Source organism: Synchiropus splendidus, chromosome 16 (genome assembly GCF_027744825.2).
Source record: "Synchiropus splendidus isolate RoL2022-P1 chromosome 16, RoL_Sspl_1.0, whole genome shotgun sequence".
In the NCBI taxonomy this organism is placed as follows: domain Eukaryota; kingdom Metazoa; phylum Chordata; class Actinopteri; order Syngnathiformes; family Callionymidae; genus Synchiropus; species Synchiropus splendidus.
The window spans coordinates 18,013,993-18,041,076 of NC_071349.1; the positions used below are offsets into that span (position 1 = coordinate 18,013,993).

General features: G+C 49.1%; 3 protein-coding genes across 7 annotated transcripts in view; 1 reads left to right on the forward strand and 2 right to left on the reverse strand.

Moving 5' to 3' along the window:
* The window catches only part of LOC128747767 (regulator of G-protein signaling 6-like), a 33,093-nt gene extending 15,303 nt beyond the window's left edge, over nucleotides 1-17,790 (reverse strand). For 3 of the 4 annotated variants that reach the window (XM_053845904.1, XM_053845906.1, XM_053845907.1), the window contains exons 1-2: nucleotides 16,333-17,790; nucleotides 14,815-14,910 (exon numbers count right to left, since the gene is read on the reverse strand). In XM_053845904.1, coding sequence (XP_053701879.1) covers nucleotides 14,815-14,898 — 84 coding nt within the window. In that variant the 5' untranslated portion in view covers nucleotides 14,899-14,910; nucleotides 16,333-17,790. Of the gene's footprint in view, nucleotides 1-14,814; nucleotides 14,911-16,065; nucleotides 16,264-16,332 lie in introns of those variants that run through there. The other variant, XM_053845905.1, reaches the window with a different exon arrangement.
* LOC128747768 (zinc finger protein DPF3-like) overlaps nucleotides 1-20,775 on the forward strand; it is a 51,823-nt gene extending 31,048 nt beyond the window's left edge. The window contains exons 14-17 of the mRNA XM_053845910.1: nucleotides 5,871-6,014; nucleotides 17,507-17,582; nucleotides 19,056-19,351; nucleotides 19,845-20,775. The gene's annotated coding sequence lies outside the window, so the exon portion shown is untranslated. The remainder of the gene's footprint in view (nucleotides 1-5,870; nucleotides 6,015-17,506; nucleotides 17,583-19,055; nucleotides 19,352-19,844) is intronic.
* The window catches only part of LOC128747766 (signal-induced proliferation-associated 1-like protein 1), a 33,769-nt gene continuing 24,682 nt past the window's right edge, over nucleotides 17,998-27,084 (reverse strand). For both annotated transcript variants that reach the window (XM_053845902.1, XM_053845903.1), the window contains exons 5-22: nucleotides 26,820-27,008; nucleotides 26,132-26,306; nucleotides 25,593-25,696; nucleotides 25,339-25,496; nucleotides 23,064-23,643; nucleotides 22,713-22,987; nucleotides 22,386-22,649; nucleotides 22,184-22,321; nucleotides 21,977-22,122; nucleotides 21,847-21,899; nucleotides 21,428-21,783; nucleotides 20,892-21,086; nucleotides 20,362-20,524; nucleotides 20,100-20,298; nucleotides 19,906-20,031; nucleotides 19,181-19,298; nucleotides 19,035-19,113; nucleotides 17,998-18,960 (exon numbers count right to left, since the gene is read on the reverse strand). In XM_053845902.1, coding sequence (XP_053701877.1) covers nucleotides 18,817-18,960; nucleotides 19,035-19,113; nucleotides 19,181-19,298; nucleotides 19,906-20,031; nucleotides 20,100-20,298; nucleotides 20,362-20,524; nucleotides 20,892-21,086; nucleotides 21,428-21,783; nucleotides 21,847-21,899; nucleotides 21,977-22,122; nucleotides 22,184-22,321; nucleotides 22,386-22,649; nucleotides 22,713-22,987; nucleotides 23,064-23,643; nucleotides 25,339-25,496; nucleotides 25,593-25,696; nucleotides 26,132-26,306; nucleotides 26,820-27,008 — 3,462 coding nt within the window. In that variant the 3' untranslated portion in view covers nucleotides 17,998-18,816. The remainder of the gene's footprint in view (nucleotides 18,961-19,034; nucleotides 19,114-19,180; nucleotides 19,299-19,905; nucleotides 20,032-20,099; nucleotides 20,299-20,361; nucleotides 20,525-20,891; nucleotides 21,087-21,427; nucleotides 21,784-21,846; nucleotides 21,900-21,976; nucleotides 22,123-22,183; nucleotides 22,322-22,385; nucleotides 22,650-22,712; nucleotides 22,988-23,063; nucleotides 23,644-25,338; nucleotides 25,497-25,592; nucleotides 25,697-26,131; nucleotides 26,307-26,819; nucleotides 27,009-27,084) is intronic.

Consider the following 27,084-nt stretch of genomic DNA (forward strand, 5'->3'; position numbering starts at 1 on the left):
TTCACTAGTGTGACGTCTTTCGGATTTTTGGGTGGGTGCTCCCCTTTCCACCTGCTTGTATGTTCTGACACCCAGTTGCACAAGATAGTTAGACACCAATAGTTACTCTGGTACTGCTAGTTCTGCATCTCCTGCCAACATGACATTGTTTTCATTGTGTGGATGCATGGCATCATGTCCTGGAGATTTATACAGGACAGTAGAGGTCACTGCCTTGATGTATGGTTTAGATGTGCTGAGTTAGAAGACTCAGAGATGAAGACTCTATGGTAGGTAGGACAAGACCAAAAGGAGGTTATGAGGTGGACAACTCATGTGGGGAAGTTTGGAGACAAAGTTTGGGAGGCTAGAGAGAAGATAGGATGTTGGAGATGGAAGAAGAGGAAGATGAGGATCATGGATCTGATGACAGGAAGTGGACAAAAGTGAGATTAAGGTGGAGGAGGCGAGAGGATGATGAAGAAGGTAGGAGACTAACCTCCTTCATTCTGAATCTGTGGTGATCCCCCCCTGGGTTACAGTGTCGCGCAAAACAAATGAACGACGGATATTTCAACTTTGGGACGGGTCGATACGTGTCTGTGTACGAGCTTCAGTCCTCCATCTCCCTGGTAACGCGGCGGCAGAAGGAGGAAAGTAATTAAAAGTTTCCCCAAGTTGTACTCCTGCTCCGGCAGCAGGCCACTATGAATAAATCACTATTGCAGATAAAACCTTGAGGGAGGAAAAAAAGGATGATCTTGTTGTCGAAGGAGAGATAGAGAGAGAGAAGAGGGGGGTAATGTAGCAGACTCTAAACACTTTTGCAGGCAGCCAGACGGACCACGCTGCAGATGATCCGGCTCATTGGTAGTCTGGGCACCATTTTGAGAGTCTTTCATTCATGAAGGACGCACCACCCCAGATACTACTTATTTCTGCAGGGGCGGGCTCACGCACAATAGGAAATCATTCGTCATCTGTGCCGGTACTGAGCACTCTGAATGTGAGGAGAGTGAAACCACCGAGCAGCGATCTTTTAAGTGTAAAGTAAACAGCTTTGTAGTTGCAGACGGCTTGTGGAACACAACTGTAGGCCAGGAGAAGTTTGTAGTCAAATCATGTCTTGTTCAAACCGTCCTCAGTCCCACGGCGTAATATACGGACGTTGGGATAGTGGACTTTTTCATCCTATACTGACGAAAAAGGCAAGGAGCAGCACACGCAGGGGTGCGAGAATGCGTGAGGGTGGGGTTCATGGGGAGACGTGCTGAAGCTTTCTTCACTCAACTGCGATGGATGTCATTTGCTGTTTATATAACCCCTTACGTGGCTCTCCTCCTTGGTGACGGAAGTGTAAGTCACCGTGTCTTAAACGCATGGCTGTTTGATGGGCATTAAATAGCAATTGGACACGGCTGCCTTTTCCGTCAGTATTGGACACAAAAGGCAACTTTCCAAAGGTCAATATATGACACCATTGGAGTGAGGATGTGTTGGGACTTCTGCGACCGAGTCGGCTGTTTGGTCATGGAGGAAAATGTGTGAAGGAAGTGTGAGGTTCTAAGGATGTGAAAAGGAGTAAAGCTTTGGTGATGCTTTTGAAATGATGGTTGTAAAGCTTGGCTATTGGAAAGAAAACATGCAGAGCTCCGACTGACCGAATACATGGAACTCAGTCTAGACACACCCGCACACACTCATGCACAGAGCGAGAGAGAGAGTGAGTCGCCAGGTCACCTTTCTGTTGATGAGTCTCAAGGAGGCCAAAAAAAGATCATCTGCCCTCTTGTAATGGTCTGTTGTTAGATACTCCACGGGTTGCCAAGCGCCGGAGAGTGGACCTGGAAACAGGGGTCCACTCCACTGGCTGAAGATTGTCCACTCAGTAACCAAAGTGCCCTGTGCCAGACACAGGAGCTACTTTTAACCGAGTCCCGCAGGAGCCACGTCGTGGTCTGTCTTTCTGTTTCAGACATTGGCTAACTGTCAGTTACACTGGTGCGGATGCAACTTAGGAAAGATCTTTGGGGATGAGTCATAGCATCGACTTGGCTGCACCAGACTAGACACTTGGCTCAGATTTACATTCTGGAAGGCTTCTACTAGCACAAACGCATCAGACACAGATTGGTTTTCAAGTATTCTGTAGAAGACTGATAAGTAAATTAAGTAAAGCTTCACATTTACAATTGAATAGTTACATTTACGGCTCTTAGTTCAGCAGTTTTGTAGCGTGTGCTCTCTTATGCAACAACCATGTAAGCAGGCGGAACACGAAGACGGCTCATCGACAGCTGTGTGACAGGAAGGCGGAGGATGCTCACTGTTACAGGCCTTCGCTCAGTCTGGGCGCAGGTTTCTTTGCTGCTGCCAGTTAGGGATCCGGCTGGATCATGTAAAGCTCCTGCTGCCACTCAGGACGTGGGAGGGCCCCTGCTGAAGTGATTGGATTATTAAGATGTGTTGTCGTTTCTCAGCGTCCTTGCAGAGAATTACCAACAATGACAGTCAATCTTCTCAGTAATAATGGAAAGACTATCAGGAGATCTGAAAGGAGTCTTATACCCCCAATACAGAGTTGCTGTTTTTGGCATGAGGAAAAAGTTGTGTCTATGATGGAGAGCTGAGGCTTCATGAAACAGTGCCTTCATTTTCAGAGCCCACTAGATGGCACCCTTTGCTATAAGAAAAAGTATTTGGTTTTGAACAAAGGTTCCAATGACACCACACATTTTTAAATGGAGAGCGCCACCTGCTGAGCTCTGAAAATAAGGCTACGGTTTCATGAAGCCTCATCAGCCCATCACTAGTTATTAATATCAGATCCAGGGTCAGATATTGGATTTTTTTTAATTCAAGTGCCTGTATGATCCGATCCACTATGTTTAATAACCTCAAATTCTCTCTGTCTTTTTGATTTTACTGTGGCGCGTCAAAGCTTGTTTGTTAGATTGTTTACATTTTTTCCCCTTCCACTTTTTTATGTCATGAAAAGCTTTAAGTTTTAAAAATGCTGAAGCAGTTGTGTGAAGCAGAGTGTTTAGGTGTCAGTATTTCACAGATTGACGTCTAGAAACATTGCTCTATTAACAATTTTCTGAGTGACAAGTAGAAGATGTCGGATCAGAATCGACCCTTCCGGAGGGATGTGGTATCAGATGTGGGGGGGGGGAGTGGTGTAGAGCCATCCCCAGTTTCAGGGGCCCTTTTTCTTCAGCAATCAAATCTGGCCTACTTATAGAGTAGCTCTGCATCAAAATCAAATGTTGCGTTTTCATATTTACCAAGTTGCCATCCCACTCCTGACAGAAGTGTCTGATCAGCAATAAAACTGGCATGAATTATTTAGATCTTTTGCTCAGGCAAGGAAGACGAGTTGTTGAGGGAACACTTTCTGAAGTGATGGGGAACATGTGAGGGACTCTACAGTCCACTCTGGTGCTTACTGATCTGTTCCATTAACACTGAAGTTGATTCCAACGGTGATGTGTGACCCCAGTTTCATTCCATGATTCCGCATTACTGCAGAAAGTCGACTTGTTAAAGCCATTAGATCAGTGAACAGCCTCTCCACGACTGGACCAGACTGAAAGTCAGACTGTCTGATTCCTCCACTCCTCCATTTGTCTTCATTTTTTTGGACCCAAATTTGCACCAACTGGCTGCTAATATCTTCCAGAGTCTGACTTTGCGGAAAAAAAAAAACAGCCTCAGACCCATCTGTCTCGCTTTGCTGTGAGCGGCGTCCCCCGACACGCCGCGGCTGCCCGTCCCGCTCCTGGAGGCCGGCTCGTAATTGGGTTAAAAGGGAGTGCAGATGAAGAATTGCCTAGTCTGCCTCTCTCATACAAGTCTGTTCATATCTGAGCTGCTGACTTGAATCATCCCCGGAGAGTAACAACCTCGGAGGAGAAGTTAAAAAGGAGATTTGAATGTCTTGTGGTTTTACTGGTGACAGTCGTCTATAGAATCGCTCCTATGATCGGTCACCATGTGGGGTGGAGTGGCGGGTGACGGCGGTCACAGATGCCTCATGTTCAGTGTGGCATTAAATGAGGCGTCACAACGTGACTGAACAATTTTTACCGTGCGGATTGCTTGGCCTGGGAAAGGAGCCCTTGACCTTTCAAGATGCATGGATTTCCTGTCAGCGTGACGTGTGTAAAGGGAGGATTTTTATAGCTCCGCTATTAGGCGGCACGCTCGCCCTCTTCGTTCTGTCAGCCCCACACACGGCACGGCACTGATGTCCTCATTACCTGTGCTGGTGAGAATGCTGGCAGGCTTTTATAACCACTGTGTCTTTCTGTGAAAAAGGAAGTGAAGTGAAAAGACCTGTTGAGCCAGAAATGTGGCACAGGAGGAAGAACGTCCCATGTGAAAGGCCACTGGGAAACATGACTGTACGCCATGTTTATTGACGTTAGCTATGAGACTGCCCTTATATTTTGACCTCAGCAACATGGTGTACCTTTTGTATTGCCGTGTATTAGAGATCTGCATGTCAAATGATCCAGTAGTGGCAACATTTAATGGTCAAACTGACCAGATCCAAGTCACGAGGACGTTCTTCTGACTTCAGCAGGGGCTTTGAGTCAAAACAACCTGCTCCAATGTCTGCAATAAAGCCTTGTTACTCTCAACACGCAGGTGCAGATAATGCGATTGCGGCGGATGGGTTGACGTGCGAGGAGCAAATCTCATCTCGCTGTGCCGCGGGGCAGCAGGCGGCGTCACGCCCCGGCGATGTGTTTAGATGCAGAGGTGTCGTTTACGATATTTGACCAGGGTGTTTGCGAAAACATCTTCCGGATGTATTATCAGAGTGTTGGCAGGTGCTCGTATTTCGTCAGGAAATCCAGTTTACTGCCGCTTCATGACTGACATCAATGGCAGCTGCCTTTGGAAAAATAGTTTATGATACAGCCAGACGGCGGAGTTCACTTGGTGGTATATGTTGAGGAAAAGATAGAAAAGATTTGTATGCAGATGTCATTGCAGATGAATGTCCATTGTCTTGGGTTGATCTTATACATACAGTACCTCATCAATATTACTCCAACATCTCACCCTGTCCTCTGCTTCCTCTTCTCTCAAACCTACAAACCTCATGTCCTCCTTCACCTCCTCCATCAATCTCCTCTTTGGCCTTCCTCTCCACCTTCTGCCTGGCAGTTCCAACATCTCAACATCTTCATCTACCAATGTACTGGCTCTCTCTCTCTCCTCTGTACATGTCCAAACCATCTCCATCCAGCCTCTCTGACTTGGTCTCCTACACCCTTTTGTCACACATCACACCTGACACTTTTCTCCAATGATTCCATCCTGCCTGCACCCGCTTCTTCACCTCTTCCTCACACTCTTTATGGCCCTGGACAGTTGAGCCTCAGTACTTCAAACCCTCCACCTTCTTTATCTCAGCAGCCTGACCCTCTCATTCACACACATGGATTCCGCTAATGGACTAAACAAACTTCAAATGAAGATGTTGAAATATCGAAATGCGAGCTAAGCTTTTCGTTTAACTGCGGCTCCGATGATGGACTGGCTGTCGCCGTAAAGAACCAGCGACAGTATTTCATTGACTCTTTACTTACTGCCGATCGATTATCGATGATGTCGACCGAACCACCTTCAAGTCGTTGCTAATGTGAGGTAGCGGCTGAATTCATCCATAAATCTTTCAGTGTCACCTCCCGGGAGAATCTGTCGTCTATTACGTGCTCGAAACCCGAATTTCTAACCATCATGTAAATTATTAATAAGACCCCTAAAAATGGACTGTCGCTGTCATTGAATATCCTCCTACTTCAAATCACGTACCCTTTTCTTTTATCCCTTCTGAAGGAACACTGAAGACTACAGATGTGTTTTGACATTTCCAGGCAGGATGGAGGATGGAGGAGGATCTTTCTGGAATATGCTTGACCAGCAGAAGATCTGAGGCAGGGAGGGGTGTGGAGGTCCGTGCTCGAGTCACCACATGTGGAGTCTGAGATCTGAGCAGCGGACAACGCTATGCAGCAGCGGTAAGTGGCAGAGCAGGAGGAGCTTCAACCTCCTCTTATCTTCACCCGACTCGATCCCTAGTGTTAGTGACCTATTTTCCCATTCTGTATAGTGCTCGCAATATTTTAAAAGTGCTTATGAGTCAAGTCGCACCCAAACAACCACCAGCTTTCTCTCCTCTTCACAAACATTTCCACTCTTCAATGTGAGCGTCAGCTGGACAAAGCCAAGTGAGAGGTTTATTCATGACCTGTGGCCCTGGCTGCCAGCTGTGCTCCCAGACTTGGGCATAACCATGTTAGCCACTTCTCCTGTTACAGTCCCCGCAGCTCGATTTGAACTGGGCTGAGATGAAAAGCTTCAGCAACCCTTTAGTCGCCTGTTATCGCTCAGAGAAAATATGCTGGTGTCAAGCTGTCACCTCACGTGAAGGAGGCCTGGGAAGTAGCGTATCTTCTGCGTCAGGTTGAGGTGGTCTTGAACTAACAGTAGGTCTGGGGTGAGGAAAGAAACGGCTGTTCTCAAGCCTTGGAAGAGAGTCAGGGTCTCGCATGGTTAGCTCTCGCCATCGCCCACTCCCGCTATTACAGCGGCCATAACGGCTTTGTTATGGATTCGGCCTCAGCCTGCCGAGTTATTGACGGAATCACTGAGGTGGAAACCAAAGTCAGCACTAAATGAGGACTTGGGGAAAGGTTTTAAGCTGAAGGGGGAGGAATGAAACCTGAAGGTCAATAATGGTCATCTGTGGGGAACCATGACCCTGAACCCCGGACCATGGGTTTGATCTGGATACTGCTGATGGTAATAATGTGAAAACCAGGCCTCCGTCTCATACAACATCTAATATTATTCATAAAGGCTGCTCTAACTTTTCCCACATCAGACACCATTTTTTATCTCAACAGAGAAGAGTAAGACGGTGTGAAAGAAAGCCAGTTGCCTAGTTCTGTAGATGATGTCACACTGGCTTTTGTCTGGTCTGGAACTGTGAACCAGTAGACCTGTGGAATGGACTCAGTTATATCGTTAGACATCTTTGACCGATGCCTCTGGGGTGTCAAGTCGTGGCTCGTCTCAGAGTGTCAAGTGGACTTCTGCGTCCAGCGTTGACTCGTAGTCATTCCAGTTATATCAGATGATTTTCCTCCCGTGGCAAAAAGAATAGTCGGAGAGAGGATGATTGACACGTGACCATGAGTTTGACTCACGGTGTTGGATAAGTTGGAAGCTTATGGCGTAATACACCATCTAAAGCAACAAACTGGGGCTTTATCCCGGGCACTTCTGCACTAGGACTCGACTGTTGAATGTCAGAAAATGAGTTGGAAAACGATTTGTAGTCAGAAGGCTAGTTTGGGAGAGTGGCTTCACATTGTTTCAGCGCCAGTCTCTCTTTGAACCATGGTCTTCCTACTGTCACTGATCATAGGAAGACCACCAGGCTGCTCAGTCCTACCCAGGTGAGCTAAAACACCTATTGGTTTTGATCAACTGGCAGAAAAACTGGGTGAAGTTTGTCACTTCATATATGTAGAATAGAACGTCCAAGGTTCTGAGGTATCCGCACAAGAGCGAACAAACTTTATGAAAGCTTTGCTGACAGCGATAACAACAGCGGAGTGGAGTTGGAACGAAGAGGCAAAGTCAGAGGAACTGTGAATTACACGTGAGTCACATTGTGTCCAAACTCACATTGACTACAGTATGAAAATGAGTATTTTTACAGTATTTATATCATAGTTATTTGTAAGGAGACGTTCGTATTGTTATTTGTTTTAGAGCTAGCAGAAGTCGCCCACAGAGACACCAGAGTGGTTGAATTGGGACGAACATATGGAAGGGTTCCAGCCTCAAAGTCAGTTTCATGTATCTGCATGAAGCTGCTGCTCCCATCTTCCTCTCCCCTGCAGCCACACGGCTTCTCCCCGACTGGGCTCTGGCCGTCAGGAACATGAATAAAACGTTGGTCAAATGAACCGGTCTCACCTGCTCCGTCACACCTTCAGGACCGATTTGACATTTGGGGCGCGGATGACTCATCTGTGACACTCCGGCAACCGTCATTGCCGAGTCTCCCATTTCTGAGTCCGAGATTCTATTTTCAGTGAAACTCATTTTTATCCATCAACCACGGTGACGGCTCTGTAAACAACAGGGATGAGAGACAGCTCAGCGACTCCACTACGTCAGAACCTTAGCTGGGACCCGATCTTCCTACTTCAACCAACTTCATATTGAAACCGAGGATGACAAACTACTGGTCTCTCCTTTGTTTGGTTTGACATCATAGATAATAACTAGAGGGCGCCGACCTCAGCTGTGCAAGGAGACAGCTGCTTTGTAGAGCATAAAAAAACCCCACACGAGTGCTCTCTCTAGTCACCTCGCAACGAGTCCTTCAATGGCGCCTGGATCCAGTACGCCACCAAAAGGAGGAGGTCATTCATGTGACAATGACACATGCTGACAGAGTACGTAGCTATCATGCTAGCTAGTTGCAACAGGCGTGAGACACCCCGAGTGGAGCTCAAGCGCCATGCAAGGGAAGTGCCCTTTTTCTGGAGCATTTTTTTCCTCCTTAAGTTCTTTCTTTCTCATCAGTTCCGCTCAAATACACTCCTGCCCCCCAAAATGCCTGTGCGCGTGGTTATATGAGTATTATTATCATCATGGATTTGTGCGAGTCAGTTTTACTACCAGTCCAGTATAGCAATATTTCTGCTGCTCTTATCAGCAATAACAACAATTATATTCATGTATCAGGAACTTCTGTCGCTCAAGCCACCTCAGTTGTTTTCTGCCAGTGAAACAGTGGTTCTACTCTGAGTCTCTCCTGGATGACTGACCTTTCATCGCCAAGCGAGAGTTCAGATTTCAAGGTTATTGTAGTTAACAGAAACGAAAGAAAAAAATTGGAATGCAAATAATTTTTGTTAACTGAAATAAAAATAAAAACTGAAGTTTTTCCCAAAATGTTATTTTTTTATTATTGTTGTTTATTTCGTAAAGACGCGTTTTGAGATAAAAATTAAAACAGAATTTTTTCCTAAAACGTTTACTAACTGAAACTGCATTGTCTATTTACAAAAATAATGAAATTGTCCTTTATTTTATTTATTTATTATTATTCATAAAGAAGCGTTTTGACATGATTTAAAAGCTATTGATTTTGGCTGGGCAGGTTTTACCTGAAGTCCGTGACGTCATTTTTAGTTGAGGTTTTTTTTTAATAATTTCAACCTTCAGTCTTGTTCCAACACCTCTTATTGAAGGAAAAAAAAATAACAAAGTGACAATGAAACTAAACATTTTTCAAAAATTTGCTTACCCACTTTGAATTAGGAAGTCAAAAATTCAAAGCTAAATAAAATTGAAAACTAATGTAAAATCCCAGACTAGTACAGTACATCCTTGCCAGAGTCCACTGGGCTCCTGTTCTTCCCAAACACCACAGGTCAGCACCCATCGGCCTGTCGAGCTTTGCCTTTCGGCTCAAGGCGGAGTCACCCGGGGGCCAGATATGCCAAGTCACAAGTCAAATCCCTCTGCATGTTGAGGCTCCTCATCGACTGGTCGGGATAAAAGCTGCAACCCAACATCAGCACTGACAAACTTTTCTTTGATTAGCACCAGTGAAAATGGGACGAGAGGAGCTTTTTCCATCCAGACAAGATCCCTGAAGGCTGCTGGAGCCTGAGTTGATGTGCGGAGAGGGAAGTTGTAAAAGAGGACGAGCATCAAACGGCAGATATATCGCTATTTTGGGCTGCGATTTGACATTAATCCGACAGCGCAGCATCTGCAGGCGAGGCAGATCGCTGATATTTCACTCTTTCAGTTTTGTAAAACAACAGCATTAAGGTCACAACCCGGCAGGAAGAGCTCAAGCTGCTTCTTTTGTTACATCAACGCTACCAGTTGTTGTTGAATGTATCCGCTTTGAAGCCAACACGCGCACCAAACTCTCATCGTCCGTTTGGATTCATTTCAGTGTCAAAGTAGACTCAAATGTTTATTCACAAAAATGGTTTTAGTTCTCCTACTTTTTTTTACAGTTAATCTTTTTATATTTATTCTTATTACAACATTATTACAATTAATTACAACAAATTATTTAATTTAATTGAACGGTTTGCTCTCCAGACAACAGGGAACCTTTGTCAGTGCAGGAGTTCCTGCTCCACTGATCCCACTGATGCACCAGACACGTGGCAGCAAGGATGAGAACAACAACAACAAACATGGAGGAATCCCTGAACAAAAGCAAACAAAAGCATCTGTTTGCTTTGGTTCAGGGAGGTTTTTCACTACACAATGGCCAGGGTTTCCACTGCTCTGAATGGACTTGGAATTCTTATACAAATATTTTCAAGACATTAAAAGAGCTTTAGTTCAAATAAGGTGATATAAAAACTGCCATTGTCAAACTGATGCAAAATAAAAAGTATTTTATTGTTTACATTTATGTATGGCTCCATCATTAGTTTCACTAATATACCAAATTCATTCCAATTCTTCTTCTTGGGGAAAATATTCTTATACGATTAAACTGTGATTAATTATTCACAAATTCTTGAATTAACTAGATTTTTTTTTCTTTATCGAATCCCACCATAATTTATTCATGTCACTATATTTAATGTCCAGTAATTTTGCAACAACTCGAGTTGTTTCCTTCTAAATTCCAACATTTCAAACTTCAGAGAGCAGTGCTGCTTTTTATTTTGGAAAAAAAAAACCGTGTTTCACTTTTCTCCTTTCATGGAATTAAACTGGGCAGATTTCAAACAAAAAGACCGTAATTGTTGAAGCGCTCTTCAATAATCTCTGCTTGGCAAACTTCTGCTTTCTCTCCCGGCGTCTTTTATCTTTAACTAATTCCAAGCAGCCGGTGGTAAGAAGAGGACTCCAGAGGGGTTTGGGTGGCATTTGGAAGTGGGACACATTGGAAGCAGATAACACCCCTCCCCCCCCGCTGAGCTCCCCGTGAACAACATCCCGTACATGCATATGGAGGCCCGCACTTCAGTCCCAATAAGAACAAACACTGGCTGCATTCTTAAATGCGCTTCCTTTAAGAGCAGCTCTCGGGGAACCCAGCGGAAGAGGCAGAGAAAGGGCTTCTGTAGAGGCCACTGTGCCTCTGTGGACAGGGTGAAAGGGCTGATCCTCTCCGCCGAGTGTGAATTATTATCCAATTATGAGTCGGACTTCCAGGACGTCGGTGTGTTGGTTACATAAGAGACAAAGCCTTGTTGTTTTTATCGTATTAGCCCGACGTGGCGAGCCGCCACAGCTGGTGCTTGCCACAGAAGATAGCTCGGTCCATTCCTCAGATAGAGGCTGGAGGAAATGGTGTGAAAACCCTCATGCGTGATGAAGTCCAGGGGGCTCACAGCTGCCGAGGTGGTATCTGTGCATGACCTGCACGTGAGGCTTCATGAAAGAGAGCCCGCTAGGTGGCGCTCTCTGCCATTAAATGAATGATGGTACCAATCTAGGAAAAGTTGGAGTGTTGTGGTTGCACAAGTATTTTTGGGTCTTGTTCACAAGTGAAGGAAGCATGGAGTGCTGTGCATAGTCTACATTCAGTATGGATCAGTCGGGGTGAAGACAGAGCTGAGCCAAAAGACACCATTGACTGGAGAAGAAAGTCAGGACCTCGTAACTTCAGCTGCTGCTCCCGTCCCACAACCTCAGATAAGTGAAGGAAAGTACATGGATGATGACCATAAATAATATTGCAGGCTCCTAGATTTTAGCAGGAAGAACAAGTGTAGCTACGTTTCTGAATTCTACAAAAGGAAATGTCCCTAACCATCCTTTTTTGATGATATTGTTTTCGAATGCCGCCGTCTTTGGTGGATGTAATCGACAGTAAATCTTCAGTTTGGATCTGTAGATGCTTTTGCCGAGTCATTTACGGACTGTAATCCAGTTCCACAGCAGTGTGTCGAAGCGCATTTTGTCCTTAAAATATCGTGTTTGCCGCCAAGGAAATGAAACCCGGTGATCAGCCTGAGCAACTCGCGTCGATTACGCTGACGAACTGCTGTCGTATTTGCATTAGCGCTACTTGCTAGCGCCAGCTGAAATAAAGACTCGCTACATTTCAATTTTCTGCTGCTCAGCGGATCATTATCACCCTGAACGCAGCTGCAGCAGTCGACCACATCTTCTAATTGGGATTTTTAAAAAAAACGGCAAAAGGCCACCGGCATCATGTGACGGCTTTGAACTTCCTGCCATGTTTGTGGCTGGTATTTACCCACTAATGGTTTATTGAAAAAGAAGCCCATCTGGATGAATGTGCGCCACACACTCTGCTTTCGAAGCTCCCAGCCTCCTGTGGCTACCGAGTCTTATCTCATCAGACCTTTTTATGACCTAAATAAAAAGACGGCATGTGGCACGAGTCTGTGTCTGTTTCACCAGCAATGAAGGGGAAACCGTCACGAGTCCCTCCAGTCAGGAGCAAACATGCGGGAGGAGTCTTATCTATTAATAGTTGTCAGTTTTACCGCCGTCAGGCCAGAGAGTGACCTCCTTCACTCCGTAATTGCGTTTCCCAGAAGTGACGTTTCGGTGGTTTGCTCACGAGTGCAGCAGGTAGAAGGCATTAAGATTGCATGAGGCCGACTTCCTGTACGATAAAAGCAACGTCTCGGGACGTGAGTTCTGCGGTGATTAAGTTGTTTCACTTCTTCCTGTTACTGTTACAGTCGAAGCACTTGTGCTTAAGATCCGTCGACAACCGTTTCAGTCTCACACGGGAAAGTGTGACTCTAATAGACGAGTTATGAAATTATTTATAAAAAAATGGCCAATCCTATTGAGGTTGCAAGAGACTATCTCATCAAAAGGCAAAGCTCCCTTTTTACCGATCAGTCTTCGTCCCGACTCTCACCTATGGTCATGACCAAAAGAACCAGATCTGAGATACAAGCGGCTGAGTTTTCTCCAGTGGGTGGTGAGCGCCACCAGGGAGAGACTCGGAGTAGAGCCGCTGCTTCTCCATGTTGAGAGGAGTCAGTTGAGGTGGCATCTCATGAGGACGCCCCCTGGACGCCTCCCTTTGGAGGTTTCAGGTCCAGCCAGCTGGGAGGAGACCAAGGGGTCGACCCAGGACCAGGTGTAGAGATGAGATCTCTTCACTGGCCTGGGAGCTGGTCGATGCTGCCTGGGAGAAGCGCTTGAAGCCGCTGAGCCGACCGATAACAGATGAGGATGGACGGACGCTTCATGAGGCCTCATCACTACCGTCCGTGCCTCTGATTCTGATTCCACCTGACAACAGGTATCGCCCAGCTAGATGCTCTTTACTCGGTGAGCGAGACGGCGTGCGTTCAGGACTCCTTGCGGAACAATCGCCTCCCGTAATAGTTGAAGAAGGGGCGCTTCATTTACGCCTTTGTAACGCACGGGACAACCAATACCCGCTGAGTTCGTCCTTCAACAACTTAGCTACTGACCAGTTATCTGACCAGTGGCCAAACAAAAAGCACTTGAGATCCAAGGAGCCACGCTCCCCTGGTTCTTGCAGCGCATGCAAATGATGCCTAGCTGAGTCTGACTCAGGCGTCGGAGCTCCCGCTGCCAGTGTATTCCCCGGCGCACCAGCATATTGTTGACCATCTGCCTCTCTGCAAACTGCCCTTCTCAGTGTGGCCCACCTACAGAGTCCGGAGGCCCTCAGCACTCACCAGCGTTTGGCCTCTCCTGACTCCTCCAGCCTCTGACTGGCACCGTGACTAATGTGGGAGTGCGGTACAGTGTGGGTCACACAACTGCGTGGCACTTTTAATAATCCAGCAGCAGCAGCGACAGAGGAAACGCTGCTGCTGTCAGAATCAGCTGTCTGTTGTCACCGCAGAGGCCTGGAACGCCGAGTGATGAATGCTCTCGCAGGCGGCGTCCTGACGCGCAGGAACGCGTCGCCTCCGGGCGCATGTGCCGTTACATAATGAAGCTTCGCCGTGTAATCCACAAAGATGTTGCGTGCAACTGCAGCATGTTCTGCTGCAGCTTCTTATAGACGGAGAACCAGCAGACTGAATCAGGAGCTCAGAGCTGGGGGTTGAAAAAGAGGATGTCGCTTTAGAACTTGTTCTCAGGTGGTTGTTGAAGACGTGATGCGCTGTTGGAGGGAGACAGCATTACCTCCATGTTAGCTGCCGTTAGCATGGTCGCTAAGCTAGTCTGGGCTCGCGTCACGTGATCAATAGCGCGACTCTGTTGTGTATCATTCTCGTGATGCGTGGACAACAATTTATTCAGAAACTTGTGAGTCTAATTCCTGTTGATTTAGTCTGGCTACTCTCAGCATGGAACCGTGAGTCAGTTGCACGACTTTCAGTTTAGGCTGGAGGAACCATTGCAAGCCACCGTGATGGTGTCATCATTCCTATATTTGAAATGCAAGTGTAACGGTCAACAAGTGTCCCATGCAGACAGCCTCAGCAACGCAGGGGACCAGTCCAAGCTTTAGCAAAACACAAAGGTGGCTCTTCCAACCCCATCAGTCTGGCCAGTCATTCGCCCTCTTCACTCTTACTGGGGCGACCGGGATCTTGTTAAAAGATCCGAACCTGACAGTCCAGCAGGGACCCGGAGAGCCAGAGCTAATCCTTGCTCTGAGCCGGTTGAAAGTGCAGCTTCCTGACAGGAGCTTGACAGTCAGACCAGTTTGAGGTAGATACACACTGATACGGCCCAGTGAGCTGTCAGCAGCCTGTCATCGGCTCATTGCCTCGCACCGGATGGTTCCCATCTCACACACACACACACACACACACACACACACAGAGTCAGCCTTGCCTTTCTGTAGACCATCATATTTGGGGAGTCCTCCTCTGGGTCGGCGACGCTCGCACCACCCTGGTCCTTGGCGCCTTCGGCCATCTTCACGTTCCCCTGCGTCGAGAACGAAACACACTAAAGTTAGAGCCAACTCTGGAAGGATCTGGTGTCGTGACCATGACATGACTCCATCCTCTATCGTCCCGGGTCGATACGTGTTGCTAACATTTAAAAGTCTTTGTTAGCGCCATGTTTGTTAGCATCGTCACCCCATTGACTCCAATCATTCGGAGCTTGCCTCCCCCCCACCCCTGACACACACAACTGCCCAGGTCCCCGTAAAGAGATTTATTTACAACCTCCATCACGTCCTACGGGCGTCTCTGTCCGGCTCAATTAATTCTGCTTAGCTCGGGATTTACACCGGGAGCGAGCGTCTCGCAGCCGTGATTGAATTAAGGTGGTGCTGGGGCTTTGGTGATGGGCTGCTGTCGACCGTTGTTCCGCTGAAGACTAGGATGGTGTGAAGGACAGATGAAGGTCATCGTTGTTGCTGATGGATTTGGAATGTTGCAGGACTGAAGTTGCCGTTTTAGCTCAACTACTGGGCTTACGTTACCTCCCGCGTGCAAGCGATGTCCTGAACAGATGCCCTCAACCTGCCTCTCTTTGAGGAGCGGAGGCTCTAGTCTGAGTCTCCACCAGATGACTGAGCGTTTGAGAGGTCTAATCCACTGTTAGACCCAGAGCTTTTTGTCTTTTGGCTCAGGTCTTCCTTCACTCCTAAAGTACTGTCATTTCCAGACTGTCTGAGCCGTAGAAAGGCTTAAAAATGCATGAGGATCACTTCTAAACTAGTTTTAAAAACAGGCTCCAGACTGGAGACTGACTCATGAAACAAACTGGGCAATGTTCTGAACTGGAATCACCAACCTCTCACATCTTTTATTGACATTAAAGTGCTCAAAATGCACTGTTTTCACCCAAGAATTTGAAGTTCCGACACCACAGCAGGTCTCAGCTGCTGCTTCTCGTCTCCGCTCCTCCATGAGATCTGCTCTGTGGGCGGAGCTTCAGACACAGAAGCAGTGCATTTTGAGCACTTGAAAGTCAATAAAACGCCTGTGATTTCAGCCTGTAAAAATCCATGTATTAGCCACGTGGTTGTATAAGCCGCAGGGTTCAGACCACGAGAAAAAAGTAGCTGTTTATAGTCTGGAAAATACGGTACCTATAAATACAAAGATATTAACTAGAAAGTAAACACACTTGTCGCCCAGCAAACCGCCTCTTAGTCTCCTCCTTTTTCTGTCGCCAACCAGGTGACTGTAGCCTTGGACCTTCCACTGGCTCAGAACTTCCCCTCAGCTCTGCCTGGAGTGTGAACTTCCACAGCCGCCTCACTCCCCGGGGCAGGAGAAGTCAGTCTCCAGGGGGCAGCACTTCTCCCTCACATCCAACTTTGACAACAAAAATCCCGAGTGGAGTTTGATCGTGAAGCTGCAGCAGCAACAGTTGCTCTCGCGCGCTCCTCACCTTCCGAACAAGACGCCTCCCCCTTAGCAACCAGCAGCAGGCAGGTTCATGGTGGCCGCGAGCACGAGGGGACGAAGCGCTGGCTCACTGCGGTCGAGTCCTCCGCTCCTCCGCCCCTGGTCCCGGCGGTTGGTCAGGTCCTCACACGTGTGCGCCACACTCATCCCTCCGCTCCCGCTCGTCTGCGTGCGCTCGCGTCCCACCGATGTGTGAGGGATGTGGAGGGAGGGAGGGGGGCGATGCAGAGAAGTGGGAGGGATGGAGGAATAGGAGACATGAAGAGAGGGAGAGAGACGTGGTGGGAAAAAGGAGGAGAGGGAGATGCTGCAGCGCCCTCTACAGTTCAGATGCAAGCAAGTCATGAGCTTCTACTCAAATTTGCTGTTTTTATTTCTTCATTCTTTATGTTAAGTTCCATTTTTTTTTTTTACATTAGGGATGAAAACACTTGGCGTCAAAAATGTGCTACTGTTTTAATGAAATATGTTTCCCTAATTCATTAAAAGAGAAATTAGAAATCTTCATTTACATTTCAAACATTTCACAGTGAAGTTGCAACTAACTTTATTGGTCAGTTCAACATCTTTTTGTTTTGTTATTTCAACTTCAGGATTATTATTTTTTTTTATTTTTTTATTTCATTTCTTTTATTGCTCTGTTTAATGCTGTGGTCATTTCTAGACTTTTTTTGTACTTTTACTTTCTAAGCTTGAGACCCTTTTTATTTGCCATTTTCTTTTCCTTTCTTTTTTTGAGGTGGTCTACTTTTCCCTTATCACTTTTATTCAATCCCTTCTTAATTTTTGGTGAATTGGTCCTTTTGTCCCTTTAAGATTGATCTTATCACAGTGGTCCCTCTTCAGTGTTTTAAGCCACAAACTATTATTTATTTATTTGTCGTGGATTTTTTTATTCATACTTTCCCACATTTATATACATTTTCTTTTTTCATTTTTAATACCATGATTTTTCTCTTCTTTCTAAACTTGAACTCATAATAGTGCTACATTTTTCCTCACAACTATTAATGCTTTTTTTTTATTATGTATTTTGTTTTTTTTTTACTGCTACCATACTATTTTCCATTTTTTTTATTTCTTTCAAGCTCTTTGTGGCTTATGATAATTGTATCATTTCTTTTTCTGATACGCTTCTCATCGTGTTCTCACTCCAGCAGGAAGAAGAGCGCGCCCCTTGCCTTTGCCTTGACACCTGAGAGCGCCGCCTTGTGGTCACCACATGAACTGCAGGTAACTCCAGACTCCATTACAGCCAGGTTGCTGACCTCTAACCTTTCATGTAAACCTCTGCGTGGCATCGCCCTCGATCTGTGTCAGAATAGGTCACATGACCTCCACAGCCGTCACTGTCAAGCCGACCGGGATCCGACATTTTAACTCCATAACGCTAAACTTGAAAATGTGGCTTTGCCAACGCTGTCACTAGCAGAAACTTCTTCGGGCTCCTCTGCGTCAGTTACAGAAGCTTCGTGACGCTACTGCCGCCTGGTGTCCAACAGAGCTACTGAACTCTGTTGGACCTGAACACGAATTCTTTCGTTAAAATTAGTTTCCAACAGTCCTGTAATGTTAGAACCAAATGTAGCGTGGGGGGTGGAATGTTTATGACAATATTAAAGGCAGTAATAGATCTACATTTATAATAAGAAAACAAGGTCGAGTGGCGACCACTAGAGGGAGACAGAACAAGATGAAGTAGAACAAGAGGCTAAACAGTTTCTTGTTGAGTTTGTGTGGCGTCAGTAAGTCGAGGAGCCGGTGTCGTACTCCAACAAAATATCTTTAATAGATATAAACTTTTTTGTACACGTCACAGCTGAATGGAAACAGAACCACACATCCAGTCTGACGGCGTCACGACCCCAAAAGCAGCCTGTTTCGCTCCGGTACAGCAGATTCACATCACAAAATGACGTTTAAAAAATAGGTATATACACAAGTGAAGGTGCAAAACAAAAGTCCCATGATGCACTGGCAGTACAAAAAGGAAAGGTGGGCGGCGGGTTCTTGCTCCGTGAAACTAGTACCGATTGGCTGATGGGGCGTTCGGGGGGTCATGCAGTGGAAGAGGGCGGGGTCAGTGGTACAGGATAGGTGGCGCTGTGACCTTCGACAGCAGCTCGTCCCAAATATATAGATATACATTTCTATATAGTATAAATTTGAATGTTGCTTTTCATATTCTTATCGACTCTGGTTCATAAATACACTTTAAATATGGAGGGCCAGGAAGTATATTTACACGCGAGTGTGTGTTTCTTTAGCGAGCCACTCAAACACACAACACACTCCTCTGTTCCAACTCCAGTTTGTAGCTGTGACATGCAGGATTACCCACAATCCCCCGGGAGAACGGAGCATGCTGATCAAAGTCGTAGCGGTGTCTAAGTCCACGTTGGTTTCGCAGCGGCAGCGTTGAAGGTCTGTGGTGATGCAGCACCGGTCTGTGGCCCCGAGCCTGGGCTCAGTTCATGTCGATGGTGTTGAAGACCCACTCGGTGAACTTCTTCAGCTTGGCCGAGGCGCTGTAGGACTCCTCCAGGAGGCGCTGGTTGTCCTCCCGCAGGCTCAGGACCTCAGCCTGCAGGGAGGCCTTGGCGTCCTTCTCCTGGAGGAGAGGAGCAGCAGAGGCTGAAGCAGGCGACTGGGGAGCTCCATGTTCATCAGGTGACGAACGCTCACCTTCTTGAGGTCTTCTTGCAGGGTCTTCACCATGGACTCCAGCTGACTCACCTTCCCCAGCAGATAGGCAGGCGTCTCTCTGGAGGCAGAACCAGGGTGAGAAACAAGTCACGGTCCATAACTAAAGCGACCTCCCGCGTCCTCACCCGGGGACCAGTGGTCTGAGGGGCGCGGCCTGGGGTTCGGCCTGCTGAGGACCGCTGCTGGACTGAGTCTCTGCCGGAGAGTTCTCCTCCTGCGCCGCCAGGAAAACCAGCCGCTGCTCTGAGGGGACGACACGCGCTGACGTTAGAGCCAAACAGCACCATCCAGTGGCGGTAAGGAGAACTGCAGCTGAATCATTTCATGCTTCTATGGAAACGGTGTTCTCTGACATGTATTTCTTCATTCGGCAACCATTTTTTACCCAATATTACAGCTCTATTCTTCCTACAGCTACTTTTATTCTGAAATATAGTATGTTGTAAAACTACTGAATTTGGGGAAAATACTGAAATGAGTCCTAACAGAACTAAATATTTTAATTGTTTTGATTTTTTAACATATATATAGATATATATATATAGATATATATATATATATATATAGATATATATAGATATATATATATAGATATATAGATATATAGATATATAGATATATATATCACAGAACCATGGACGACATGTCCAAGTTTCAAAAAAGTGCAAGAATATCATAAATTACTACTAAAGTTGTCGGTTCCATCTTGCAGAACTGGGTGGGAATGAAAACTAAATGCAAGTCAGAGCGTGGTCACAGAAGAACCTGAGCTTGTCCGTCTCCTCCCAGGGTCACGCGTGGCTCCCTGCCTGCCCAGATGACAGCTGGTATCTGGGGATCGAGCTCTTACCCTCGAAAGCCTTGGCAGCGTCCACCAGGTGAGCCCAGTCCAGCGGAGCGTCCACTCTGGAGTCAGGCAGCGGCATCAGAACCGGATCCTGCGGCTCCAGCGTAGACTCGGTGGCGGTCAGATCTCCTGGACAAAGGGACGAAAGGTTAACCTGAGTGTGGTGATCCAGGACCGCGGCGTCTTCGGAGAGTTACCGAGGGACTTGTGTGAGGTCCGTCTGCCGGCGGTCTGGCGTGCGGTGGGCGAGCGCGGCACGGTGGAGAAGCTGAAGAGGTCGGTGGGCGTGCTGCGCTGCTCGCCGCACGAAGGCTCCCGCTGACCGCTGTAGATGCTCTCGTCAGACAGCGTCCTCTGCAGGGAGCGCCGGGCAGGCGCGGCCCCCGGGAACAGAGGCTGGGGAGGAGCGTGCGGCGTCAGAGAAAACGCTCAGATCAGAACTCACCCTCACTGCCTCACCTTCTCCTCACTGCTGCTGGGTGGCGGGCTGTCCAGAGTGATGAGCTTCTTCAGGTCCTCCTCCAGACTGGACTTGGCCGTGTGGCGCTGAGGCGACTGGGAGCCCCGCAGGTGGGCGCGCAGCTGCGGCTGCCCACCCAGCAGCCCGTCGCTCTGGTGCCGCCTGCACACAAGCCGCGCCTCAGTCTGCTGCTGCGCCTCTCTCAGCTTAGTGAATTTTGTTTCACTGAATTTTTTTTTTTTTAAATGGAGGAAAATATGTACAGTATATTTTACAAAAAACTTTTTTTTTTGTCTAATACCTCAAACAACCATCGAGTCATTGTGTCCCCTGACGGTTGAGTCTTTTTTATGTTCTAAATGTGACTGACTAATACAATTGACCCCCTGAAAAATAAACATGACTTGAGAAAATACTGTAGCTTTCCCTCATGGAGCCTGTGGTGAGTCTGTAAACCTGCAGTTACTGAGCTCCACCATACGAGGTCACTGTTGCACTTACGGCTTCAGCCCTCGCAGTCACGACTTACTTGCGAGTGTTTCCGAAGTCCACTGGGTTGACGGTTCCTCCCGGCTTCCTCCAGCCGATCAGGAACTTGGACGTGGCGCCGTGTCGAGGGTAGAAGCTCTTTGCTCCCGGTGAGGTGGGCGAAGAGGGCGACTCCTCTTTAGGGGAGGAGGGGGCGCCTCCCGTCTGACTCTCAGCATGACTGGAAGTCAGCTCGCTGGATGAGAGGGGGGGGGGTCAAAGGTCAGACCCGCAGATGCTGATGTTTTCTCATGACTGTCAGTAACTCAAAAATAGTGCTATTTATCTGAGAGTGAAAACTTCAGCTGAGTTTGTAAACCACAACACAGTTTGCCTCCTGCAAAACTTGGGCTACACAAGCGGTCTATAAATAAGTCAACAGCATCCGCTTCAGAAGCACTTTGTGCTGCAGCGCTGCGTTAAGGTGCCAACACAAACTTGCAAACGCTTATTTTCACCGGTCGCCTGAATGGATTTCGAGGCGTCTGCTCAGCATCTCTTGATCTCAACTGTGAACACAACAGTTTGCCGTCTCACCTGCCGTCGCTTGTCTCAGCCGGCGAACTCTTCAGAGCGCCGTCTGCTCCCGCCGCAGCCTCGGCAGCGGGCGGCGACCTGCTGGCGGCCCTCGCGGCGCCCGGCGGCTCGTCCTGCCAGGGGATTTTGTCGGTGCCTCTGGAGGAGGCCGTGCTGCTCTGCGTGGCGGTGAAGGAGGCGGCGTCGATGCCGCTGTCGGTGGAGGCGGCCTGAAGGTAGCCGTTGAGCTCCAGGTCGCCCCCCCGCAGGCCCGAGCGAGAGCCCACCTCGTACCACTTCTCGTCGCTGTGGGCCGAGCTGGCGTTGCTGGACAGAGTGTTGCTGCTGGACTGGCTGGACGAGTACGGAGCTTCAGCCTGGAGGAGAAGACGGGGGCAGAGTTAGGATCAGTCTGAGGTGGAGTCGCCAGACGTCCTCACCTTGGTGCTCCGGTTGGGAGACACGCGAGTCGGCGCCTTTGACATCAGGGTTTCTGTCAGCAGAGGTCCAGAGTCAGTGTGACACAAACATACATGCCAGTTCCGATGGGTGAGGAACATCACGTCTCACCGGCACCACTCTTGTCCATCAGTCGGCTGGGCGTGTCGCTCTCACCCGTCCGGCACCAGACGGCACCAGAACTTGACACTTTGGGACCCGAGTCCGTCGGCTGTCGCATGGACGTGACGGGCGATTGACAGTTGTTGTTGTTGAACCTGTGGGAGAGAGTGGCTCCGTCAGAGGCACGTTCAGAGGTCAGAGGTCAGAGGCGCTGACCCATCCGGCATGGACTTCTGCCTCCAGTGGTTGGAGCCATGCGAGTCGGCGTAGGAGAAGCCGGGGTTGGCGCTGTGCAGCGTCCGGCCCATCATGATGGAGCAGGCCAGGGCGTAGTTCTCGTTTCCTGGGGAGTACCTGGAGGAAACACCACAGGTCACCAGTGCGCCCCCTACTGGCTGGGTTCCGGACTAGTGGGAACCTTTTGGGGTTGATGGGTCGACCGTCGCTGGACACGCTGCGTGGAAGGACGGCGGCGCTGCGCTCGGAAAAGTCTGGGGGCGGAGCCTTGATCAGAGTGCCACCGGACCCGCCCGCTCGAGTTTGAGGACTGGAGGACGTCCGCGGCCACTTGCTGTTGTTGTTGGCGCTGGCCGGCCGGAAGGGGAACTTGAGCTCGTACGGCGTGCCCTCCTTGTGGTTCTTGTAGTCCACCAGGGGCATGTGGTAGATTTCGGAGCAGCCTCTGTCACACGGCGGTGAGGCGTTCAGCGACACGGCAACATGAACATGGAGCGCTGACAGCTACCTGCGCGGCGTGGAGTCGTCGTGCGGCGGGATGATGACCACCTTGACCGTGACGGACGTCCGCAGCAGGTCGATCATCTGCTCGTGGGACAGAGACGCCACCGACACCTTGCAGATCTCCACCAGGCGGCTGCCCTGCCGCAGCCCGGCCTGCCAGGCGTAGCCGTAGGGCTCCACCTCGGCCACGATGCCCTCGAAGTTGACGTGGAAGCCCAGCTGGCCCAGAGAGTTGCGGCGCAGAGTCATCTCCGCCGTCTGGCTGCCCTTGGTCAGCAGCTGCGACACCAACCACACGTGCAGGTCTCTGAGCTGAGGCGGCGTGTTTGAAGTGACTCGCTGGTGCGCAACTCACCTCCAGTCTCTTGACCACCTCGCCGAAGTCCTCGGTGTTGTTGTTGATGGAGCGCAGCGACACGCTCTCCCCGCGCTCGTAGTAGAGCTTCATGGAGGCGGGGCTTCCTGTCGACCACCCGATCACGTCTCGCGTGGCGCAGTTGAACACCACGGCTTTGGCCTCCTGATCCAGCAGGATGATGAAGTCGTTGGAAATGGCCAGCAGACACTCGCGCTCGGCCCCTGCCACCTGGTCCTCGGCATGGACCTGCCAGGTCACGGCACCGAGACTGCGCAGCTCCGCCCCGCTGTACGGCCGCACTTTCTCTCGCCGCTTGGGCGCCAGAGAGATGAAGGGGAACTTGCCCACCGGCTCCACCGGGGTGTTGGTGACGTGGCGCTCCGCCAAGTCCCTCAGGTACTCCTGCCGCGTCCGTGTCGCCATGGCGCCGAACTTGTCCGACTTGTGAGCGGCGTTCTCGGCGTTGATGACTTTGGCCAAGAGGAAGTCCCTGAAGACCGTGGACTTGGGAAAGGTCACTCCTTTAGGGATCGGGGGCCCGAAAGATGGGACGTCCTGGGAACGGGTGACGGCGACGCTGAAAACAGAAGAAAAGAAACCAGTAAATTCAGGGAGAAAAAGACCCTCAGAGGCTGGACTTGGTGTGTGTGAAAACAGTGGCACAGAAACGGCCATGAAACTTGTCAATGAGTCAGAGATGTAGACGTCAGCCCTTCACCCTGCCGCGACAGTCAACTCCTCGCACAGTCGACTCCTAGCCAGAACCTGGGCTCTGAATCATCTGACGTGAGGGTTGTGACAAGTCCCTGTCCAGTCAACTGCACTGCTGACAAGAGCGTCGCATCCAACTCTGCCTGACTTCACACGATACATTAAAACTATACATTCGATGGAAGATGACTCGCCAACTCTCTTGAGCTGGCAGGCACGCGCAGCGCACGTCGCTGAAACAGCGTTACGTAACCCGCCGGTGCCGTGTGACTCGGAGGCAAGTGGACTCTCTCTGGTCACCATGGAGGTCACGTTTGGTGACCTGCTGAAGGTTGCTTGAAGGTTGGTGAAGGGTCAGTTTAAAGCCTGAGGAGTGAGAGCAGGTCCTTGCCTGCTCTCACTTGGTGGTGGTCTCAGTAGGGGAACCCCCTAATCTCGCAATCCATCAGAAGCACAGACTTGACTCCAAACAAGAACCACACACTTGGAGTAAAGTGGGAACAAACAGAGTGAGGATCTAAGAGGTGTATCACAAGAACACTGCCAAAATCAGTGTGATAAAAACAAGTTTTTTTAACCTAAAATGTCCTAAAGGAAGCAGGATAGTTCGCAGTTGTGCTACAAACTGATGGAGCATCCATGATTGTAAGCAGCTCCCCCTAAAGTTCAAGAGGTGCATTGCCACCTCCACGATAAGTCGAGACAAGCAGCCAAAACGTACCTTTCAGAGGGTCTTTCTGATGCTAGCTCCCCACCACAGACTCTTCAGCTGTCACACCACGAGCCAAGTGCTCCACAAAACAAGAGGAAGCGCGAGTGGTTCTGGGTGGAGAGTGTCCTCACAGATCCGGTGTCCTGCACGTCTCCATTTCACCCAGAACCAGGAGAACTAGATTTCTGCCCCCCCACCCACACACACACCTGTAGACGCCCCTCCTGAAGCGGGGTCACGATGGAGGTCCGCAGAAACTTTGCAGGAAAAGCAAAAAAAGAATCGAAGAAGCGCACGGCGATCCCGTCCGCTCGGCAGGACGACTGGCTGCGATGTGACGGACTCTGCTCCCCACCCACATGCATGTTGGTCTGAAGCAAGCACTTCATGTGCGCGCCGCTAACTGCTTCAGACCACTCGGGCTCATGATGCCCAAAGGCAAAGTGGCAGGCAGGGGGGGAGGAGAGGGACGCAGCGGAGAGGGGGTCATATTGTGTGAGTGTGTGAAGAGTGACTGAAATGGTGAGCGAGGGAAGTGAGCGCAAGAAAGAGGGGAAAGAAGGAGTAAAAGGTAGAAAGACTTGTGCGTGAGTGTGTGCCGGCCAGCGATGCGTGAACGCCAGTGCGACAGAGTTGCAGTCTGATCGTCATGAGACCCGAACTCAGTGGAGGAGAAGAGCAGCTTCAGATCGACCGCCGACCATAATCCAACAAATTCAACACTCTCATTCAACTGGCTGCACTGGAATTCAAAAGAGCCTGAGCAACATGATGTTGGCCAGAGAGCTAACAAAACACCATGGTGAATATTTCACAGGTCCAGCAGAGAAGACTCGCCAGGCGACGCACCTGTAGCAGGTGTTGTCGGAGCAGGGGTCGTGAACCCTGACGATGATGAAGACGTGCTGGAAATGCGAGCGGATGGTCTTGGGGGTGAAGGGGTGGGCGCCGGGCTCTTGGAACACGATGGTGACAATGTCGTTTCCGATGTGCCGCTTCCTCAGCAGCTGCTCGCAGGAAGAAGGGGCAGAGGTTTGACACGAGCCGCGACACGTGTTCACGCTTGATTCGTGACCTCTGGGTTGGCAGCGGCCGGGCTGTACCTGCTGCTTGTTGTTGGGCGTGTACGGCAGCAGCGTGGACACGTGGAACATCAGCTCGTAGTCCTTGTAGGTGGTGTACAGGGAGTGTGTGCCGGTGGAGTCGGCTGCAGGACGGAGAGACACTGTCACGCATTTGGACGTCGCCTCACAACAGTGTGTGTCAGGGAATAATGCGGAGGGAGGGGACACCACAGCAGCTTCAGAGAGGACGTTGGTTACAGGAGAAATATTTAAACAGTACATTTTTCAGATGGAGAAAGAAGAAATTAAAAAAGCATTTTTAACTCTAAAATCTATTTATATATATATATATATATATATATATATATAATTCAAGGATTTTTTGATCTGATACTTGAAGTACTGGTTCAGATATTTCACTTCAGCTATAAAAACATTCAACTCCATAGACATGGCAGCCATGGTCATGATCTGACGGAAGGCACCAGATTACAGGACACGATCACTGACCAATAAATATCTGGATTATGGGAGGAAAACAGAGTGGAGAAAAATAAGTCCAAGGTTGTGTCAGTTACTTTTGGTGTCCAGCTGGGCTCGGTACTTGGTGAAGCCCTTGAGTCGGACCTTCTCCCCCAGCAGCTGCAGGAACTCTTCCAGGGCCGGTCCAGCGTTCTCGTTGTTGTACATTTCCTCCTCGGTGCTCTGACCCGCGCGGCAGTACATCACCCCCACCTTCACCTGGAAGCTCAGCTGAGGAACATACAGACAATAGGTACGCAAACATAAAAAAGGTCTGATGACAGATGTTGTAGTCCAGCCAGAGTAGTTATGAGTCCCATTGAATCCAGTGATCTAGTCAGATATGAATTTGGTCCACAACTGGACGACGCCAAAGATCCTCTATCATCACAGAGGACTGAGGCTACGAGTGATTACCAGCTGTATACAAGCACCCTCAACGAACCCGGTGGACCGATGGCGATAGGGCTCTCATCTCCAAGAAGCCACCTATGTGTGGGCGATGCAACAGAACCACCAATCCAAAAGGCATAGACCAGTCAAACAGCCCACGTTTACCCCGGCCCTGACTTGATCTAGGGTCCACTTAGGTCCACCACAAACATCCATCTTATGAGTACACTCCCCGTGTAACTATGGACTTAACCCTGCCATGAATCCTTGGGTACTGACCCACACTCCACAGCCACATCGGACTAGGGCTCACATGGCATCGCTCAAATCCCATACTCCCCAAATTCTTACCCCTTGTTCGTCCAGCTTCATCAGCTGCTCCGTGACCTTGGGGGTGTTGAGGGCGAGTCTGAGACAGGACAGGTCCAGCTCGGGCAGGACGTACTCCAGCACCTCTTTGATAGGGAGCCCTCGGGATGTACCGTGCTTGGAGGTGGAAGGCACCGCGTCTTCCAGGATAGAACCTCGAAGTGTAATAAGCTGCAAAGATGAGGAGGAAGAGAAGATTAAGGGTGGGATTGTGGGAACAGTAGGAATGCTCCTCAGGAATCCTGGC